Here is a 20,286-nt window from a genome sequence, read left to right as displayed (position 1 = left end):
TCAAAATTGTTTACCATGGACACGGGTGTTAGTGTATGGACACATTGCCGACCCCTGCGCTGGACCACATGTGACTTTGCTTGTACCCCAAGGTCTCTCTGCTCAACAACACTCCCCAGGGCCCTGCCATTCACTGTATATGTCCTGCCCTGGTTTAACTTCCCAAAATGCATCACTTCGCACTTGTCTGCATTAAATTCCATTTGCAAATCCCTTGCCCACTTTCCCAGTTTATCTTTTTTTTAATTTTAATTTTTATTTAGAGATACAGCACTGAAACAGGCCCTTCAGCCCACCGAGTACGTGCCGACCATCAACCACCCATTTATACTAATCCTACACTAATCCCATATTCCTACCTGTCGCTATATTCTCCTACCACCTACCTATACTAGGGGCAATTTCTAATGGCCAATTTACCTATCAACCTGCAAGTCTTTTGGTGGTGGGAGGAAACCGGAGTACCCGGCGAAAACCCACGCAGACACAGGGAGAACTTACAAACTCCACACAGGCAGTACCCAGAATTGAACCCGGGTCGCTGGAGCTGTGAGGCTGCGGTGCTAACCACATCTATATCCTGTTGTAACCTTAGGCAATCTTCTTCGCTGTCCACTTTTCCGCCAATTTTGGCGTCATTGGCAAACTTACGAATCATGCTCCATACATTCTCATCCAAGTCATTAATATATATGACAAACAACAGAGGGCCCAGCACCGATCCCTGCGGCACACCACTGGACACCGGCCTCCAATCTGAAAAACAACCCTGCACTACCACCCTCTGCCTCCTATCACCAAGCCAATTTTGTATCCAATTGGCTAGCTCACCCTGGATCCCATGTGTTTGAACCTTCTAGACCAGCCTACCATGCGGGACCTTGTCAAAGGCCTTGCTAAAGTCCATGTAGACAATGTCCACCGCCCTGCCCTTGTCAATCCTCTTGGTCACCTCTTCAAAAAACTCAATCAAATTCATGAGACATGATTTCCCACGCACAAAGACATGCAGACTATCTCTAATCAGACCTTGCCTTTCCAAATGCATATAAATCCTGTCTCTCAGAATCCCTTCCAATAACTTTCCCACCACTGATGTAAGGCTCACCGGCTTGTCGTTCCCTGGCTTATCCCTGCTGCTCTTCTTAAATAAAGGCACAACATTAGCTGTCCTCCAGTCTTTCGGTACCTCATCCGTGGTGATACCAAAATCTCTGCCAGAGCCCCAACAATCTCCTCCCTTGCTTCCCATAGCATCCTAGGATACACCTGGTCAGGCCCTGGGGATTTATCTACCTTAATGTGCTTCAAAACCTCCAACACATCCTCCTGTGTAATGTTGATATGCTCCAGGATATCGGTGTTCCCTCCCTTGAACTCACTAGCTTTCATGGCCTTCTCCACGGTAAATACAGATGAGAAGTATTCATTTAAGACCTCACCCATTTCCCTTGGCTCCACACATAGATTACCACACTGATCCTTAAGGGGACCTACTCTCTCCCTAGCTACCCTTTTACTCTTAATAGACTTATCGAATCTTTTAGGATTCTCCTTTATCTTATTTGCCAGGGAAATCTCATGGCCCCTTTTCGCCCTCCAAATTTCCTTCTTAAGTGTACTCCTACATCCCTTATACTCCTCGAGGGACTCGCTTGATCCCAGCTCAATTGCCTCCTTCTTTGTCCTGACCAGACCCTCAATATCTCTCATCAACCAAGGTTCCCTAAACTTGCCAGCCTTGCCCTTCAATCTAATAGGAACATGCCGGCCCTGAACTCTTTCTATCTCACTTTTAAAAGCCTCCCACTTGCCAAAAGTCCCTTTACCTGTAAACAGCCTCTCCCAATCAACTTTTGAGAGTTCCTGTCTGATGCCATCGAAATTAGCCTTCCCCCAATTTAGGATTTCAACTTGAGGACCAGTCCTATCCTTTTCCAGAACTATCTTGAAGCCAATAGAGTTATGGTCACTGGTCCAAAAGTGCTCCCCCACTGACACATCAACCACCTGCCCAGCCTCATTTCCTAAAAGGAAGTTGAGTGCAGCCCCTTCTCTAGTAGGGCGATCCACATACTGCTTCAGAAAACTATCCTGGACACACTTAACAAATTCTTCCCCATCTGATCCCTTAGCACTAAGGCAGTCCCAGTCAATATTAGGGAAGTTAAAATCACCTACTATTGCAACCCTATAATTCCTACACCTATCTGTGATTTCCCTACATATATGCTCCTCCAATTCCCTCTGACTATTGGGGGGCCTATAGTATAATCCCATCAAAGTGATCACCCCTTTCTTATTTCTAAGTTCTATCCACATGGCCACGCTGGACAGTCTCCCCAGGATATCCTCTCTAAGTACTGCCGTGATGTCCTCCCTAATCAATAGTGCAACTCCCCCTCCTCTCTTACCTCCACCTCTGTCACGCCGGAAGCATCGGTACCCCGGAACATTGAGATGCCAGTCCTGCCCATCCCTCAACCACGTTTCCGTAATAGCTATAATATCACAATCCCATGTACCAATCCATGCTCTGAGTTCATCTGCCTTACCTGTAAGGCTTCTTGCATTAAAGTAAATGCAGGTTAGCCTATCAGACCTACCACGCTCCCTGTCCTGCCCCTGCCCGGCCTGCCTACTGGACTTGCTTGCTTTAACCTCTACAGTTGCCTCAACTATCTCATCAGAGAGACTACTACTTTGGGTCCCACCCTCCTGCCAGACTAGTTTAAACCCTCCCGAGTAGTACTAGCAAACCTCCCCGCAAGGATATTGGTCCCCTTCCAGTTTAGATGCAACCCATCCCTCTTGTACAGGTCACCTCTGCAACAGAAGGGATCCCAATGGTCCAAATAGCTGAAGCCCTCCCGCCTACACCAGCTCTTCAGCCACGCATTCATTTGCCTTATCCTCCTATTCCTACCCTCACTAGCAGATGGCACAGGGAGTAATCCTGAGATTACAACCCTCGAGGTCCTGCTTTTTAACCTTCAGCCTAACACCCTGTATTCACTTTGCAGGACCTCATCTCTCTTCCTGCCCATGTCGTTAGTACCAATATGGACCACGACCTCTGGCTGCTCACCCTCCCCTTTCAGAATGCCCTGTGCCCACTCAGAGACATCCTTGACCCTGGCACCAGGGAGACAACATACCATCCTGGAGTCTCACTTGCGGCCACAGAAACGTCTATCTGTGCCCCTGACTATAGAGTCCCCTATCACTACTGCTCGCTTGCACTTTGGCCTTTCCTGCTGTACAACAGAGCCAGTCATGGTGCAATTTACCTGGCTGCTGCTGCTGCTTTCCCCTGAGTGGCCATCCCCCCAACAGTATCCAAAACAGCATACTTGTTAATGAGGGGAATAGTCACAGTGGACTCCTGCACTTACTCCTGCACAGCTATGTGGCCTTGTTCAATCTGCACATTCTCCTTTGTTATCTCTTGCCCCACCCCCACCTCACTAGCTTATAACCTGTGACATTTTTAATATTTGTCAGTTCCGAAGAAGGGTCACTGACCCGAAACGTTAACTCTGCTTCTCTTTCCACAGATGCTGCTAGACCTGCTGAGTGGTTCCAGCATTTCTTGTTTTTATTTCAGATTTCCAGCATCCACAGAATTTTGCTTTTATTTTAGTGTTTAATTCACTGCCACTTCTCTTCCAGGAATGCCTACCTTGAAGAAATTCTGCTCTTCTCTCTGACGGGATTTTCGTTTGTCTCTATTACCTTGTTCACCTTCATTGCTTTCTATTTCCCTCCTGGTGTTTGATAAGGTGTCTGCCAAAACTCGTTTTCACAGCTACATCTCCTTCCTCAGTGACTGTCTCCGGCTCCGACTTATTCCACGTGGATTCCAATTGCAGTTTCACCCATCATGCTTTGAATCCACCCAGGATTACAGTTATCTCCGAGAAATACAACGTTCCTCGGACTGCTACTCTCGCCACATCCTGAGATCCACACTCAGTGCTATGCGCTGCCACACGCACACACTGGACCTCTCTCTCCAGCAGCACCGCCTCACCTTATCTCAAAGCTGTTCTACTCCGCAGTTTCATTTCATCTTTCGTCTCATCCAACGCATTAACAAAAAACTTTTTTTCTTCCTTTCAGGTGTCAAGGAACGCAAGCTCCAGCAGCTGATGGAGACTAATGCCCCTCCAGATCCTTCTTCCCCTTCACTTCCCTCTGACCCCACCCCTTCTGATCTGACCCCTTGCTGTGTATTCACTATACCCTCTGACCTCCCCCTCTCTGATGCTGAACGTTCTTGTACTCAGCAAAGGTCTCAGTTTTATCCCCTTACACCCCCACCTCAATGAATTTCGCGCTCGGCATGACGTTGAGCTCTTCTTCCGTCGCCTCCGTCTCCAGGCTCACTTCTTGACCAGGAGTCCTTCCCCCGATCAGCAGGCCCATTCACCCACCTCCAGCATTCTCCCTCTAGCTGGACCCCTCCCCCCGGCCTCTTACCCGCTCTTGATCTCTTCATTGAAAACTGTCGGCGAGACATTGGTCATCTCAATTTCTCTTCCCCCCTCACTCACTCTAACCTGCCCCCTCTGAACTTGAGGCACTCCGTTCTCTCAGGTCTAACCCCGACACGGTCATCAAACCTGCAGACAAGGGTGGTGCTGTTGTCGTATGGCATACCGACCTCTACCTTGCAGAAGCTCAATGCCAACTCACGGCCACTTCTTCCTACCTCCCTCGAGACCATGACCCCACCACCGAACATCAAGCCACCGTCCAAAGGACTGTCACTGACCTCATCTCCTCTGGAGATCTTCCCCCGACAGCTTCCAACCTCATAGTCCCGCAACCCTGGACAGCCCGCTTCTACCTCCTTCCCAAAATCCACAAATGGGACTGTCCCGGCAGACCCATTGTGTCAGCCTGCTCCTGAACCACTGAACTTATTTCTTCATATCTTGATTCTATCTTTTCTCCGCTGGTCCAGTCTCTTCCCACCTACATCCGTGACTCTTCTGAAGCCCTACATCATTTTGACAATTTCCAGTTTCCTGGTCCCAACCCCCTCCTCTTCACTATGGACGTCCAATCGCTCTGCACCTCCATCCCCCACCAGGATGGTTTAAGGGCTCTCCGCTTCTTCCTGGAACAGAGGCCCAACCAGTCCCCATCCACCACCACCCTCCTCCGCCTGGCTGAACTTGTTCTCACATTGAACAACTTCTCCTTCAACTCCACGCACTTCCTTCAAGTAAAAGGTGTCGCTATGGGTACCTGCATGGGTCCTAGTTATGCCTGTCTTTTTGTGGGATATGTCGAGCATTCTTTGTTCCAGTCCTACTCAGGCCCCCTCCCCCAATTCTTTTTCCAGGACATTGATGACTGTATCGGTGCCGTTTCCTGCTCCCGCCCCGAACTGGAAAACTTTATCAACTTTGCTTCCAACTTCCACCCTTCTCTCACCTTTACATGGTCCATCTCTGACACTTCCCTTCCCTTCCTCGACTTCTCTGTCTCCATCTCTGGGGATAGGTTGTCTACTAATATCCATTATAAGCCCAACGACTCCCACAGCTACCTCGACTACATTTCTTCACACCCTACCTCCTGTAAGGACTCCATTCCATTTTCCCAGTTTCTCCGTCTTCGACGCATCTGCTCTGATGATGCTACCTTCCATGACGGTGCTTCTGGTATGACCTCCTTTTCCCTCAACCGAGGATTCCCGCCCACTGTTGTTGACAGGGCCCTCAGCCGTGTCCGGCCCATTTCCCGTACCTCTGCCCTCAACCCTTCCCCTCCTCCCAGAACCATGACAGGGTTTCCCTTGTCCTCACTTTCCACCCCATCAGCCTCCATATCCAAAGGATCATCCTCCGCCATTTCCGCCACCTCCAGCGTGATGCAACTACCAAACGCATCTTCCCCTCCCTTCCCCTGTCAGCATTCCGAAGGGATCATTCCCTCCGCGACACCCTGGTCCACTCCTCCATTACCCCCACCACCTCGTCCCCATCCCATGGCACTTTCCCCTGCAATCGCAGGAGGTGTAATACCTGCCCATTTACCTCCTCTCTCCTCACTATCCCAGGCCGCAAACACTCCTTTCAGGTGAAGCAGCGATTTACTTGTACTTCTTTCAATGTAGTATACTGTATTCGCTGCTCACAATGTGGTCTCCTCTACATTGGGGAGACCAAGCGCAGACTGGGTGACCGTTTTGCGGAACACCTCTGCTTGGTCCGCCAGCAGGACCCTGAGCTTCCAGTTGCTTGCCATTTCAACACTCCCCCCTGCTCTCATGCTCACATCTCTGTCCTGGGATTGCTGCAGTGTTCCAGTGAACATCAACGCAAGCTCGAGGAACAGCATCTCATCTACCGATCAGGCACACTACAGCCTGCCGGACTGAACATTGAGTTCAATAATTTCAGAGCATAACGGGCTCCCCATTTTACTTTCATTTTTTGTTGTTTTTTCTTTTTTCTTCTTATTTTCTTTTTACATTTTTTACAACCTTTTTTTTGCATTTATTTCATTTCATCTGAGTTTGTTCAGTTTGCTTACCCACTGTTTTTTTTCATGTTTGCACTTGCTGCTGTTCAATATTCAGTCCGTTAACACCTAATCTGTACTAATGCTTTGTCTTTCAACACACCATTAACATATTGTTTGCCTTTGCTCCGTGACCTTTTGGTCAGCTATGTGGCCTGGTCCAATCTAGACCTCCTTTGTTATCTCTTGCCCCACCCCCACCTCACTTGCTTATAACCTCTGACGTTTTTAATATTTGTCAGTTCCGAAGAAGGGTCACTGACCCGAAACGTTAACTCTGCTTCTCTTTCCACAGATGCTGCCAGACCTGCTGCGTGGTTCCAGCATTTCTTGTTTTCATTCCTGTACTTACCTGCCTGCCCCTCCTGGCGGTCACCCATCTATCTGGCTGAACCTGCGGTGTGACCACCTCCCTGAAACTCCTATCTATGATACTTTCTGACTCCTGTATGCTCCTCAGTGAGTCCAACAGCGGCTCCAACCGATCCATGCGATCTGAAAGGAGCTGCAGGTGGACACACTCCCTACAAACGTAGTCATTAGGGACATTTGACTTCTCCCTGATCTCCCACATATCACAGGGAGGAGCATACTACCCCACTGACTGTCATTTCCATCCCTCATGTTATTTCTGGCTTAAAAGAAAGAAAGACAGAAATTGGGAATAAAAAAATGCGAAGCCTTACCTGCTCAATACCCACCCTCCTCACCGAAGCCTGACGTACACCAAAGCCCGCATTTTGACCTTACCAGCAGCACTGTGACCTCGCAGCCCCTCCCAAAGATCTTGGATCTTTAATCGCGCTTTCAGATTTTACCTCAGGGAAGAAGCAGCTGTCGATGCTGATGTCGATGTGAGTCGCTGACTCCGGGAATCTCCAACTCGGGGCTCAGCCGATCCCGGGCCTGTAACCAATCCTCGGGCACACGCACCCGCCCCACGCCTCTGTGATGTCCCCGGGTATGCAGCACCGGGCTAATCTCTGACTGCAGCCCCGCGCTGTGTCCCGGCCGGGGCGGGGTAGTCCTCTCCACAGGCCCCGGCCACTGCTGCTGTTGGTGTAGCCCGACTACTGGCTGTCTGCAGGTAGTCAGGTGCCGGCTCCCTGGTGCTGATGGTAGTGTCAGTGCAGGAAGCCTCTCCGCTACGCCAGGGACCAGAGCCTGGAGACGGCACCGGGGCTGCTCTGAGCAGTGGACAATCTCAAACTTGTTAATCCTTTCCTTGTTACATACCTAGAGAAGCTTTTACTGTTTGTTTATATGTTTCTCGCTAGTTTACTTTCATATTCTACTTTCTCTTTCTTTATCGGTTTCTTGGTCCTCCTTTGCTGAATTTTAAAATGCTCCCAATCCTCAGGCTTACTACTTTTTTGGCAACTTTATGAGCATCCTCCTCTGATCTAATGCAATCTTTAACTTTTCTTGTTAGCTATGGTTGGATCACCTTTTCTGTTGGGTTTTTGTGCCTCAAAGGAATGCAAATTTGTAGTAAACCATTTATTAATTCTTTAAATGTTAGCCATTGCCTGTCTACTGTCATACCTTTTAATGTAGTTTCCCAATCTACCACAGCCAATTTGCCCCTCATACCTTCATGGTTTCCTTTGTTTAGGTTTAAGATCCTAGTTTCGGATTGAACTACATCACTTTTAAACTTAATGTAAAATCCTACATATTATGGTCACTCTTCCCAAGAGGCTTCCTTTACAAGATTATTAATTAGCCCTTTCTCATTGCACAATACCAGATCAAAAATAGCCTGTTGTCTAGCTGATTCCTCAACATACTGTTCTAGAAAGCCATCTTGTCATACATTCCAGGAATTCATCCTCCACAGCATTAGCACCAATTAGATTTACCCAGTCTATATGTAGATTGAAGTCCCGCATGATTACCTTTGTTACATGCACCACTAACCTCCTGATCAATACCATGCCCTACATTACCACTTTGGTTTGGTGGCCTATAAACAACTCCTACCAATGCTGGCTGCACCTTGCTGTTTCTTCGTTCAATCCAAACTGATACTACATCGTGATCTTCCAATCTAAGATCCTCTCTCACTCATGTATTGATCTCATCCTTCAAAAGGGGATGAGGGGCTGACATTGGCAGAAATGTGATGTTGATCTCTCTGCAAATTCTTACTATTCCCATCCTTCCTCCTGTAAGACAAGAGTGCTCACAACAGGAGGGAGAGAGCCTGAACAGGCAAAGGCCTTCTGGATCTGTGACCTTTCACCCAGCCAAGGTAGACGCCTTGAAATTGGCAGGGAAACAGGGCAGCCACACAATATCAGATGGAGAGACTGCAATCTCTGCGCAAGAGGGTGAGGATTGGCTTCTATCGACATACACACCGCTTCTGGAGACCCATAGCATGTATGGTTGGCAAGACAAGATCTGCCCAGCCTAACCTACACATGTTTGTATTCGCTCATGCAGATTGGCATCCGCAGAAGACAACAGCTGCAGGGGGAAGGCCGTCCACCTCTGAGGAGGAGGACCACCCAGAGGATGCACCGTCCCATGACTCTCCTGCATCTTCCACCAGTGCAGATACATTCACCTCACTGGGTTACCGCTCGGCATTAGAATCAGGGTGGCCATCAGCTGGTGAGAGCAGTGCACACGGGCTCGAGCAGCTGGCTGACATTAAGACAGCCGAGGCCTCTGACAGTTGGAGGAATGTGGATGGCCAGGCCCAGGCTGAGCCCCAGGCTGATGACAAGCCTCTGGTGTCAACAGCACAGGGCATGCTGGAGTTGCAAAGAGAGGTAAGGCAATATCTGGCAGAGATGCCAGAGGCCATTTTCAGGCATGAGTGGATGAAGGAGGAGTCAATCCATTCCATGAGTGCTGCCATGTCTCAGGCCTCATGAGGAGCCAGGTTCCACACGTGCATGCAGACCTTCACACCTTTGCCTTGGCCATGAGCTCAATGCAGCAGCGGCAAGGTGAGAGGAGGACCAGGCACCTGGAGACTTCTTCAGCTCCTTGTCCTTCTGTGGTCAGCAGGGAGGTTCAAGTGAGCCTTGAAATGGAGGAGGCGCGGCTGACCTCCGCAGCTGGGGGCTCCCCTCAAGATGCTCCGACTGTGAACAGCAGCTCCTCAGCCCCTCTGCTAGGAAGCCCAGCTCCAGCGGCCATGATGCCTGAGGAGAGTCTTGCACCTGTGCAGGAAACCCCCAGGCAGACGGGGCCCTCCAGGCCTCAGACAGCCAGAGGTCGGCCGCCAAAGTCAACCCAGGTCAGAGGCAGCCTGGTCAGCAGCCTGCCTCCAGCTGAGCTGCTGTCGCTGGGATCACACCTCGTAGGAGCACCCGTAAACATAAAAGAACCATCGAGCCACACTTGGAGCTTCATTGGTGTCAGCAGTCTTTCACGTATTGATTAATTAAAAGTTCTTTTGTTCCAATCATTAACGATCATTATCTGAAAGCCATTTTCCATTATGCCTTAATTGGGAGTTGCAGACTTTACCCTTCCCCCTTAGTGGAATATCAATGTAACTACAGCCCTCATTAACATATGGTGTCCCATGGGCATGAGCGTGGTTTGCAGCTGGGTGCAAGTGAGGGAAGACAAATGAAGAGGAGGTGACAGACTACATGCATTGAGTTCAGTCTTTATTGGTTTCTCTGTGAGTGGACAGATCAGGGTGGCTCGAAGTGGGTGATTATGAGATTGTCTCTTGCCTCCTTGGCATGTCACTCAATCTGCCTGACCTCCAGTGCAAGGTCTTCACTATTCATTGCTGCTTGCTCCTCTCCCTCCTCCACATCCTCCTTCTTGGTGGAGGAGTGTCGCTCAGGCATCTCATCATCATGTAAGGCCTCCGCCCTCTGCAGTGCTAGATTCTGCAGAGCACAGCAGACCACCACGATACGCGAGACCCTCACTGGGGCATACTGCAGGGCTCCACCAGATTGATCGAGGCAGCAGAATCTAATCTTCAGTAGCCCAATGTCCTGCTCGATGGTCACTCGAGTGGAGCCATGAAAATTGTTGTACCTCTCCTCCACTGCATTGTGAGGATTCCTCACAGACATCAGAAGCTATGTCTTGAAGGGTAGCCCTTCTTCCCGAGAATCCATCCCTGAAGGTGAGCGAGGGGGCCTGAAAAACTGCGGCACCTGGGACTGTTGAAGTAGGTAGGCATTGCGGCTGGTTTCCAGGAAGTCGGCATACACCTGCAGGAAACGCTTTTGGTCATAGACCAGTTGAACATTGATTGAAGGAAGCCTTTCATGTCGATGAAGGTGGCTGGCTTGTCAGTGGGGGCCTTGATAGCCACACACATACAATCTATCACACCTTGCACCCAGAGAAATCCAGCGATGGCCCTGTACCCAATAGCCCTCTTGGTCTGACTGTCAGGGCCAATCCGGTAGTGCACATAGTCACTGGCCCTCTTGAACAGGGGATTGGTCACCTCCTTGATGCAGCAGTGGGCTGCTGCCTGGGAGACCTCACACATGTCCCAGTGGATCCTTGGAAAGATCCAGATGCGTAAAGGTTTAGTCCGACAGTGGCTTTCAGGGCCACTGGCATGGGGTATCCCCCAAGTTCTATAGGTCGCAGCTCGTCCTGCAGCAGGGAACCTAAGTATGTGCGTCCTCCCTGGAGAGCCATAGTCTTCACTGACAATGGCACTCAGACATCTGGAAGTATCTGATTCGAGTCCGGTACACTCTCCGGTAGCTGGGACCTTCTTGACATGGCCAGCTGCTGCTGCTCTCGTCGTGGAGCTTCACAGACAGGCGCAGCTGCCTCTTGGCCCTCCCTCTGTCAGGGGTGCTGCATCGTGCCATGGGGGTTCAAAAAGACAGGGTGGATGAGACCAATGCCAGATGACCAGTGGGCCTACAGATCACTGTCGATGCAGAGATTACCTTGGCTTAGCAACTGAGCTTTTAACAATTCTCCCGGCGAACTCACTGATGACCCTCAGTGCCCACCCTTGGTGATAGCCAACCCTTTCATCCAGCAGTATGCGTGAACAAACATCTCACACAGCAGTTTGATCACCCAATACAGCCCCCCCAAACCCAAGCACTCCTTCTTGCAGAGTCCCTGAGATTCTGACCCCCCTTGCAGAGCCCATGAGACCCTGACCCCACTTGTAAAGGCCCCGGGACTCCGACTGCCCTCTCTGAGCCCCCGAGACCCCGACACCCCTTGCACAGCCCCCAAGACCCGACTCCCTTTGCAGGGCCCCTGAGACTCCAACACCCCCTTGCAGAACCCCCGAGATCTCAACCCCCCCTTGCAGAGCGCCCCTCTTCCCCTATGCAGCACTGTTCATGGCTGCCTCCCCAACGTGGCACTGAAGCCTCTCACCTCAGTGCCGCCAGCTTTTAGAGTCATAGAGTCATAGAGAGATACAGCACTGAAACAGGCCCTTCGGCCCACCGAGTCTGCGCCAACCATCAACCACCCATTTATACTAATCCTACATTAATCCCATATTCCCTACCACATCCCCACCTTCCCTCAATTCTCCTACCACCTACCTACACTAGGGGCAATTTACAATGGCCAATTTACCTATCAACCTGCAAGTCTTTGGCTGTGGGAGGAAACTGGAGCACCCGGCAGAAACCCACGCGGTCACAGGGAAAACTTGCAAACTGCGCACAGGCAGTACCCAGAATTGGACCCGGATCATTGGAGCTGTGAGGCTGCGGTGCTAACGGCTGCGAACCTGAAGGTATGTGACAGCCGCCCTCCGTCCACTAAAACAAGAGCCAACCATTAAATTGAGGATAATTAGCTCTAAATGCTTTACAAATAACTGCTCTGCGATTTAAAATAGATTCTCGTCGTGTCGGAGCGGTAATGCCGCCTTGGTACTTTCCCGCTGCTGGCAAAATCCGGAATAACAGCATGATTCTGGATTTCCAGGCAGACGGTTCTGACGCGATTCTGTCTCCCCATGCCACTTTAAACGGCTGAATGAAATAGTGCCCACAATGTGAAAAGGATTTAACTCAATAATTATGATACATCAGCACAAACTGCTTTGCATTCCTTTAATAGAAATTCCATTACTGAAGACACAGTGGGGAGCTTCAACCTCCCAACGATGGGCAGGAGAGAGTTGGGGAGCTTCAACTGGCAAATATGCAAAACCTGACCCCAAGCCAGCTGCTTCCAGTTTAACTGCGGTGGGTTTGATCATGTCCGAGTATTCCGCTCTGGAGAGGCAGGTCACTGGTTATTATATTTAAGTAAGTCTCTATTCCTCAAATTTTGGCAGCATTTAAATTTAACAGCTGCCAGGGCTCAGGAAACTTGGCAGCTGAAGGGAGACTGGAGCTGCTAGATCCAAGAACAGAAGTACTCCGCAAGGGCATCTCAAGAAGCCACCATCGGCCGACATTACCCCCACCTCCAAACCCACTATCACTCCCAGTCCCAATTGCTGGTCCGACAGCCCCAAAATCCCACGAGGTTTCCTGTTTGCCAGAGGCCATTCACAATGGTCCCTGGGTCTGGTCTTCTATCACTGACTTTACTGTCCGCTGTCACCCAGCCCCTCAATCTGACCGGCTGCCAGGCGGGAACTGCAAAAAAAGATTGAAAATGAAATCCTGCTGTTAAATTCAGCAAGACCTCTGCATTCCTGACAATTCTGGGTTTAGCACCCGCCTCCTCTGAAACATCAGGGCCGAAGTTTCAGTATTGGAGTGTTATTGTAGAGAGCAGAGAGCTGAATGCATAATTCCTGAAGTTGAACTCAGTAGGTGTGTTATTATTGTCACCATTTCCAATGTGGAAATGGAAAGGGATTTAAAGAAAGTGGGTAAAACAGACAACGGTGAACAGGAAAAAAATGCAAATACAAAATCATAAAAACAAACAGTTGAGCAAGTCACAGCAGGTATTGGGGCCTTGGCCAAAATGTGACAAATATCCTTGCACTAAATTAGAAATTAAAAACAAATGTTACTTCACAGTAGATAAAGGTTATGGAAAATTCTCAGAGGAGTTCCTTATTCATGGTGAACTCAAATATCTTTGAAAGGACCTGGACTGATACTTGTTCAAATGATGGATTGAGCATTATGGAGATAATAACAACACAACCTGATAAGATTTTCCCAGAACAGGTAGGGGAAGGAAATTAACACACTTAAAATAGGGGAACACAGTTGTTGGAATTGGGAGAGGGGGAGTCCAGGGTAGAATGGAGAGGGGAGTCAAGGATCAAATGGGGAGAATGGAGTCGCAGGTTGAATGGAGGAGAGGGGAGTCGAGAGTAGAATGGGGGAGAGCAGAACCCAAAGTCAAATGGGGGAGAGAGGAGTCGAGAGTCGAATGACGAGAGGGGAGCCCAGGGTAGAATGAAGAGAGTGGAGCCCAGGGTAGAATGAAGAGAGGAAAGTCCAAGGTAGAATGGTGTGATGGGCTTCCTTGATCACACAGCCTGTTCTTGCTGCAGACAATTTTAAATAAACAAGATTGGTTGAAAGGACAGTAAAGCAGCAGGGAAATAAATCTGTAGCAATCCTTTTGGGATTTACATATTTTTAAGATGTTTGATCCTATTGAATTTGTTCAGCATGATGTAGAGTATATCGAAAGACCAAAGATAATTAAAGAATGTAACATGAACAGCAGCAATTTCACATCATTAAATGAATGGAAGGCTGGCTGGACTGCGAGTGCTGGCCAGACCAGACCATGTTACTCACTGGTACAAGGTGCGGAGGGAAGGTCAGAAGCAGATCGGTAATAGTTGCTATCACACTGACAGAAGAGAGCAGCCATGATATCAGAGTGACTGTGAAGAGGACATTTTGCACAGAGCTGGTCTCCAGAGCTTGACTTGTAGAATCCGGGCTCACAGGCTGGAATAAAAAAAGACATATTTCTCAATATCCCCCTTTGACAAAACCGCCAATCGTTTCAATTCCCCTTTTGGATCAAACACTGAACCTTTCTGCTTGAAAAGGCTGTTACATTTTCATTGATTAATTACGGTATTACCAGAGCAGCAAGGCCTTAGAGACCTGTGAATAATTTGTAATTCCATGATGTATTTAAACAACCAGCTGATTCCATCGATGATTGTTTCAATCTCTGTGGAGCTCAGCACGTGTTCCTGGAAGCCTGCTACGCACTGAAGGGAAATTGAAAACTACTCTGGGCCAAGCATGGAAGTCAAAAAGAGCAGTGGATCAAATGAAGGTAACACTCGGCATATCAGCAGTACATGCTCATAATCAATATAGACGCTCGAACTCAATCATCTACAACACGTCGAGAGGTTTCCTCTCACAGTCTCAGACAAATTAATGTGAGGTTAAGGATATTCTGGATAGTAGATTTTCCCAGTGCTGAGCACAGGGTACGAGAGGCACAGGGCTATTCGGGACCTTGCTCACTTTTCCAGTAATTTTTGCATTTCGATAATCCAACAGTCCCACAATGGAACCTGGAAAACTACACACTGAAGTTCCTCACTGCTTTTAACTGGCAACTGTCACGCATGTTCTTTTTTTGTTCTAAAAGAAAATGAGTGCAGGACAGAAGAAAAAAACAAAAAAGGATTAAACAACTGTCTACGAGCCTGGAAGAAAGAGGGAGAAGCCCCTCAGGCACTTCCACAGTCACCCCTAAATACTGGGGCCACAGTTTAAACTCCAGATGGGTCTTAGATGGATGGGTAGCCCAAAGCTCCAGAAACGAGACTGAGGTTTTATTGACTCCTGGTTTTTATTTAAATTCAACCGGCCAACCTCTCTGCCTGGAATGAACGGGATATGATGGAAAATTGTGTAACTCGGAAGCTCCCTGGAGAGATAAGGTAGGTGGTGGGATCAGTTCTGGGCCATTTCACAGGGGTTTAGAGTTTGGGCGGTGGGTGTTGGGCGGGGTGGGGTGGGTACCGAGTACATGGAGGGAGAGACCTAAGAGGAGTAAAATAAACTTAACTGTTTGCGACATTCCTGTCCTGGTCTCCTCTTCCCACTGTGCTCACCTGGTGTGAAAATCACAGTAGTTTTCCTGCTCAGGCCACCAGTCAGGGCCCTATGAAATCATTGAAACCAGACGTTCATGTGTAATGCCTGCTTTCAGAGGCTGTCCTTGCCACTTGCTCAGCACAACAGATCAATTTGAGAACACTGCTAGCTTTCTGATGAGTAAGTAACCTGGACGATTTTAACTGCCCACACTGGTTTAAACTTGCACCCTGCATGAAGCATTGCACTGATCTCCCGAATCACAAGTAACAATAGAGAAGAGCACAAAGGAATTTCAGGAAAGACTCCAGGAAATTTCTTCCCAGTTACACAAGATAATCAAGCACCTTCTTTACACTGGCAGCTCTAATGTGAGACTTAGACAGGGGTTGGAGGAGAAGCAGGCTGCTCTGCAGGGTTTGTGGTCAAGGTAGTTATTACAGTGAAGAAACAGAGCTTAGTTTTGCCCCTGACGTGTCACTTTTGATCTGAAAATGTTTGTTGTGGTCAGTGCAAAGTTGGAAAAGCTTTTTTGCTTTGAAACATTGTGAGTTGCAAATCTATGAACCTGAACTGAAGACTAATGGCAGGCGATCAGTGGTCTTAGTACATCTGTCTGAGTTCTGCTTTAACAATCCGTAGATCAATTGTTCATGAAGAGAGTACAAATATTTAAACTGCAGAAAACAGTTCAAAATGATGGGGAAAAAAAATCACAGTTTGATCTGTATTGTGTGGAATTGATGGCTGTATAACGTACCCTACTGCCATCTCCAAATGCACCAGTTGTAACCAGCTCTATGCTTTCACCACATACCCACAAAACAAACAGGATTAAAGTACTAGCTGAGAGAGTTTCTTTCTCAATACTTTCTTTCTTTCTGTTCTGATGAAGGGTCACTGACCTGAAACACTAACTCTGCTTCTCTCTCCACAGATGCTGCCTGACCTGCTGAGTAGTTCCAGCATTTCTTGTTCTTATTTAAATGTTTTACCTAGTTACCAATGCAACCAATTATATACTTTATCTATATTAGTTTCACAATAAAAATCCACCAACCAGATTTCTTTAATAAACAACAAAATTGTTGATTTATTATAAAACAAGACTTATTCAATAAAGACGCAAAGCTTATTAACACACAGTTTGAAATATGAAAGCATAAATATTCACTCTTCTAAAATATCCCAACACACACGCAGACACACCAGTTAAAGAAGAAATAAAGAAAAATGAAAAACTGGCTCTGTAGAGATCAACTTAAAAAAAAATACTTTGGCCAAGTTATTGTCATTTTTTGAAGAGGATAAGATATAGAATGTTCCAGATGACTTTCGGTCTGGCATCCTGGTACACGTAGATGGGTGTTACTAGACACATGCGGCTGTCTCTGGGATCTTTTCAGAAGCAGTTCGTTCAGGAGACGTTGAAAGAAAGTCTTCCAGAAGCTTCTCAGGAGAAATGCTGCATCAGTTTCTGCAGTTTCACACTGGATTCTCAGGGTTTCTCAAAGAGGTGGAACAGGATGGATTGGTTGCTTCTCTCTCTCTGCAGGCTGCAATCACAGCTGAACTCCAAACAATATCCAACAACAAAACCAAAACTCCTGCCAGCCATAAATCCAGACACGTGACTTCTCTAAGTCCAAACAGTTCCATAGTCCATAAGGCTCGAGCTGTTTACTTAGCTTAAGACAAGTGACTTCCAGCAAGTGTTTTTTTTAAACCAAGTCTCAAGTGTCCTTCCAATGACCCTTTAAAAAAAAACAAGTCCAGGCATCTTCTCAGGTATTTTACACAATCTTTAAAAACAAGTCATCAAAAAAGTATTAATGATGGAAGCATCTTCATGACACATGGTACATGCAAATACAAGGAAACTTCAACTTTACACGCCTTTAAACTTTCTAAAATCCCAGGGGATTGAAGGAATTCTTTCCCACTAATTTTTAGACTTTCTTCCCTGAAGACAGTGATCCGGGATGGAATACAACTCCACAATACCTCACTCCAACGAGCCTGGATGGGCAATGGCTGCTGGAAAGCTGTTTGACCACAAGGGACCTCATGACTGAATGCCATCATTTCTTCTACATTCATTCAAATGCACTTTACAGCAGGATGTAGATTGGGACCGAGAATCCTGCCTGATTGTAGCTCTCACTAGCCCTGGGGCACTGATGCCAATTGTACCTCCAACACCATCTCCCAGCACAGAGCATGAAACCTGAGACCACTGAGATCTGAATGGCTCAAAACCTCACGATACGCTTGCTCATTGAGGCATCCGAGACCATGTGGCATTGTAAAGCCACACAGACCTTGAATGGTGCATGTTGGTCAAATTTCAGGGGTTTGAGGACTACAACTGATGAAGTTGGGCTCACTGGGATCATGCTTCAATTCAGATCTGACTCCTTCCAGCATTTCATCACTGTCTAATTGGCCATTGCCTCGGTATTGCCCTCTCATTGCCGAAACATCATCACTGAGCTACTATTGAGTTTGATCTCCCATGAGAAATCTCTGATGAAGATGTCACCATTTAAACACTTCAGAAATGTCGCCAGAGGAAAGACTCCGAGACGCTGCTGTTCACTTCACACTAACATGCTTGCTATTAGTAACACTTGTAAGTTGTTTAAGCAGTTACTAAATTGGGGGTTGGGGGAAGTCCCTTTAACCATGCTGCAGCCTCTCCTGCAGCTGAATCAAGTGGAAATATCAATGAGCTGAACTCAGAGAATACGAGAGACATAACGATAGCAATAAAGACTCATCAGGATGACCATGAAACCATTGTTGATTGTTGCCAAAAACCCATCTGGTTCACTAATTTCCTTTAGGGAAGGCAATCTGCTATCCTTACCTGGTCTGGCCTACATATGACTCCAGACCCACAGCCATGTGGTTGACTCTTAAAACACCCTCTGAAATGGCCTAGCAAGCCACTCCGTCCAAGGGAAATTAGAGATGGGCAATAAATGCAGGCCTAGCCAGCAACACCCACATCCCACAAATGAATAAAAAAAACTTTGCATGACAAAGAGGGATTTGCATTATCAAGTGTCAATTATATGAAGTTGAAGATAGAAAAACTATTTTCATAATTATCAGTGCTGTGTTATCTGTGATCATTGCATTTTCCTGAGTAACCCTCTTATTACCTCTGATCTCTTCGTATCTACTGCATTTTCATAAAATGACTGCATTAGCTTAAAAGCAACAATGGGAGAGAAGGACTGAAAATAACTGTTTGCTTTGACAACTTAATCAGCATACTCTGTAAATTGGTAATCTTCCATCTAAACTCAAGCCCCAGTCAGAACTTTAAAATGCTATCATAATATTGGAATTAGTATTGCAACTCTGGATCATAATATTGAAGCAAATATTTAGACAACATATATGCTTAAAAAAAAAATTGAAGAGTGCACGTCTCTAGTTTTAAAAACTTGCTTGGAGGGTTATGGTTTGCATGTGAAAACAGCTGATAAACCTTCTCACATTCGGTACAGAATAGCATATGCTTTTCTTTGAGGATTTATTTACAATATCACTGCTTGCTTCTCGGGCACTGCAATAGAGTGTTCACAATGGACTGGTGTTATAAAGGCAAAATATTATTGTTCAGCCTGCACACCAGATGATGTTTTAGGAGGGCAACTTCATCAAGGCTAAACTCCACGCCAGGAGTCTCACTACAGATGTGTGGATCAGAGGTAGGTCCTGATTCCTTCAACTGCAAACACTGTTTCACAATTTACCCTTATATCTGTTGGCAGCCATGCCTTCACCCTAACTATGGAATTCCCTCCCTAAACCTCTCTGCCTCTCCATCTCTCTCTTCTTCTTTAAGATGCTGCTTAAAATCTCTCTCTTTGACCAAGCATTTGGTCACTTTTCCCTGATGTTTCCTTTGGCTCAGTGTCAACTTTTGACTCATTATGATCCCGTGAAGTACCTTTGGATGGTTTACAATGTTAAGGGCACTATATAAATGCAAGCTGTTGTTTTTGTATCTGTTATTTATTTTCAATAAATTATGTAATAATTCAACTACGTTGTCCAGGCCTGGACAACGTATGTCAGCCAAGAGCGACATCTCAATTCATTCCACCTTCGCTGCCTCTGGAGAATCCTTGGCATCAGGTGGCAGGACCGTATCTCCAACACAGAAGACCTCGAGGCGGCCAACATCCCCAGCTTATACACACTACTGAGTCAGCGGCGCTTGAGATGGCTTGGCCATGTGAGCCACATGGAAGATGGCAGGATCCCCAAGGACACATTGTACAGCGAGCTCGCCACTGGTATCAGACCCACCGGCCATCCATGTCTCCGCTTTAAAGACGTCTGCAAACGCGACATGAAGTCCTGTGACACTGATCACAAGTCGTGGGAGTAAGTTGCCAGCGACCGCCAGAGCTAGCGGGTAGCCATAAAAGCGGGGCTAAAGTGTGGTGAGTCGAAGAGACTTAGCGGTTGGCAGGAAAAAAGACAGAAGCGCAAGGGGAGAGCCAACTACGTAACAGCCCTGACAACCAATTTTATCTGAAGCACCTGTGGAAGAGCCTGTCACTCTAGAATTGGCCTTTATAGCCACTCCAAGCGCTGCTTCACAAACCACTGACCACCTCCAGGCGCTTATCCATTGTCTCTCGAGACAAGGAGGCCAAAGAAGAAGAAGAAGAATTCAACTTACTACAACTTGTGTTGGTCAATTTCCAAACGTTGAAAACTGGGTGGACTGTACTCCACTCCAGCACACTTT

General features: G+C 47.4%; 1 protein-coding gene across 2 annotated transcripts in view; it reads right to left on the bottom strand.

Annotated features, from left to right (window-relative positions):
• epha8 (eph receptor A8) overlaps positions 1-20,286 on the bottom strand; it is a 637,160-nt gene that overhangs the window by 218,873 nt on the left and 398,001 nt on the right. For both annotated transcript variants that reach the window (XM_068017569.1, XM_068017570.1), the window contains exon 4: positions 14,241-14,396. In XM_068017569.1, the coding sequence (XP_067873670.1) occupies positions 14,241-14,396 (156 nt within the window). The remainder of the gene's footprint in view (positions 1-14,240; positions 14,397-20,286) is intronic.

This window comes from Heterodontus francisci, chromosome 37 (assembly GCF_036365525.1).
Source record: "Heterodontus francisci isolate sHetFra1 chromosome 37, sHetFra1.hap1, whole genome shotgun sequence".
Taxonomy (NCBI): Eukaryota; Metazoa; Chordata; class Chondrichthyes; order Heterodontiformes; family Heterodontidae; genus Heterodontus; species Heterodontus francisci.
Note: the sequence above shows the minus strand (reverse complement) of the source record. Positions and strands in the feature narration are given on the sequence as shown.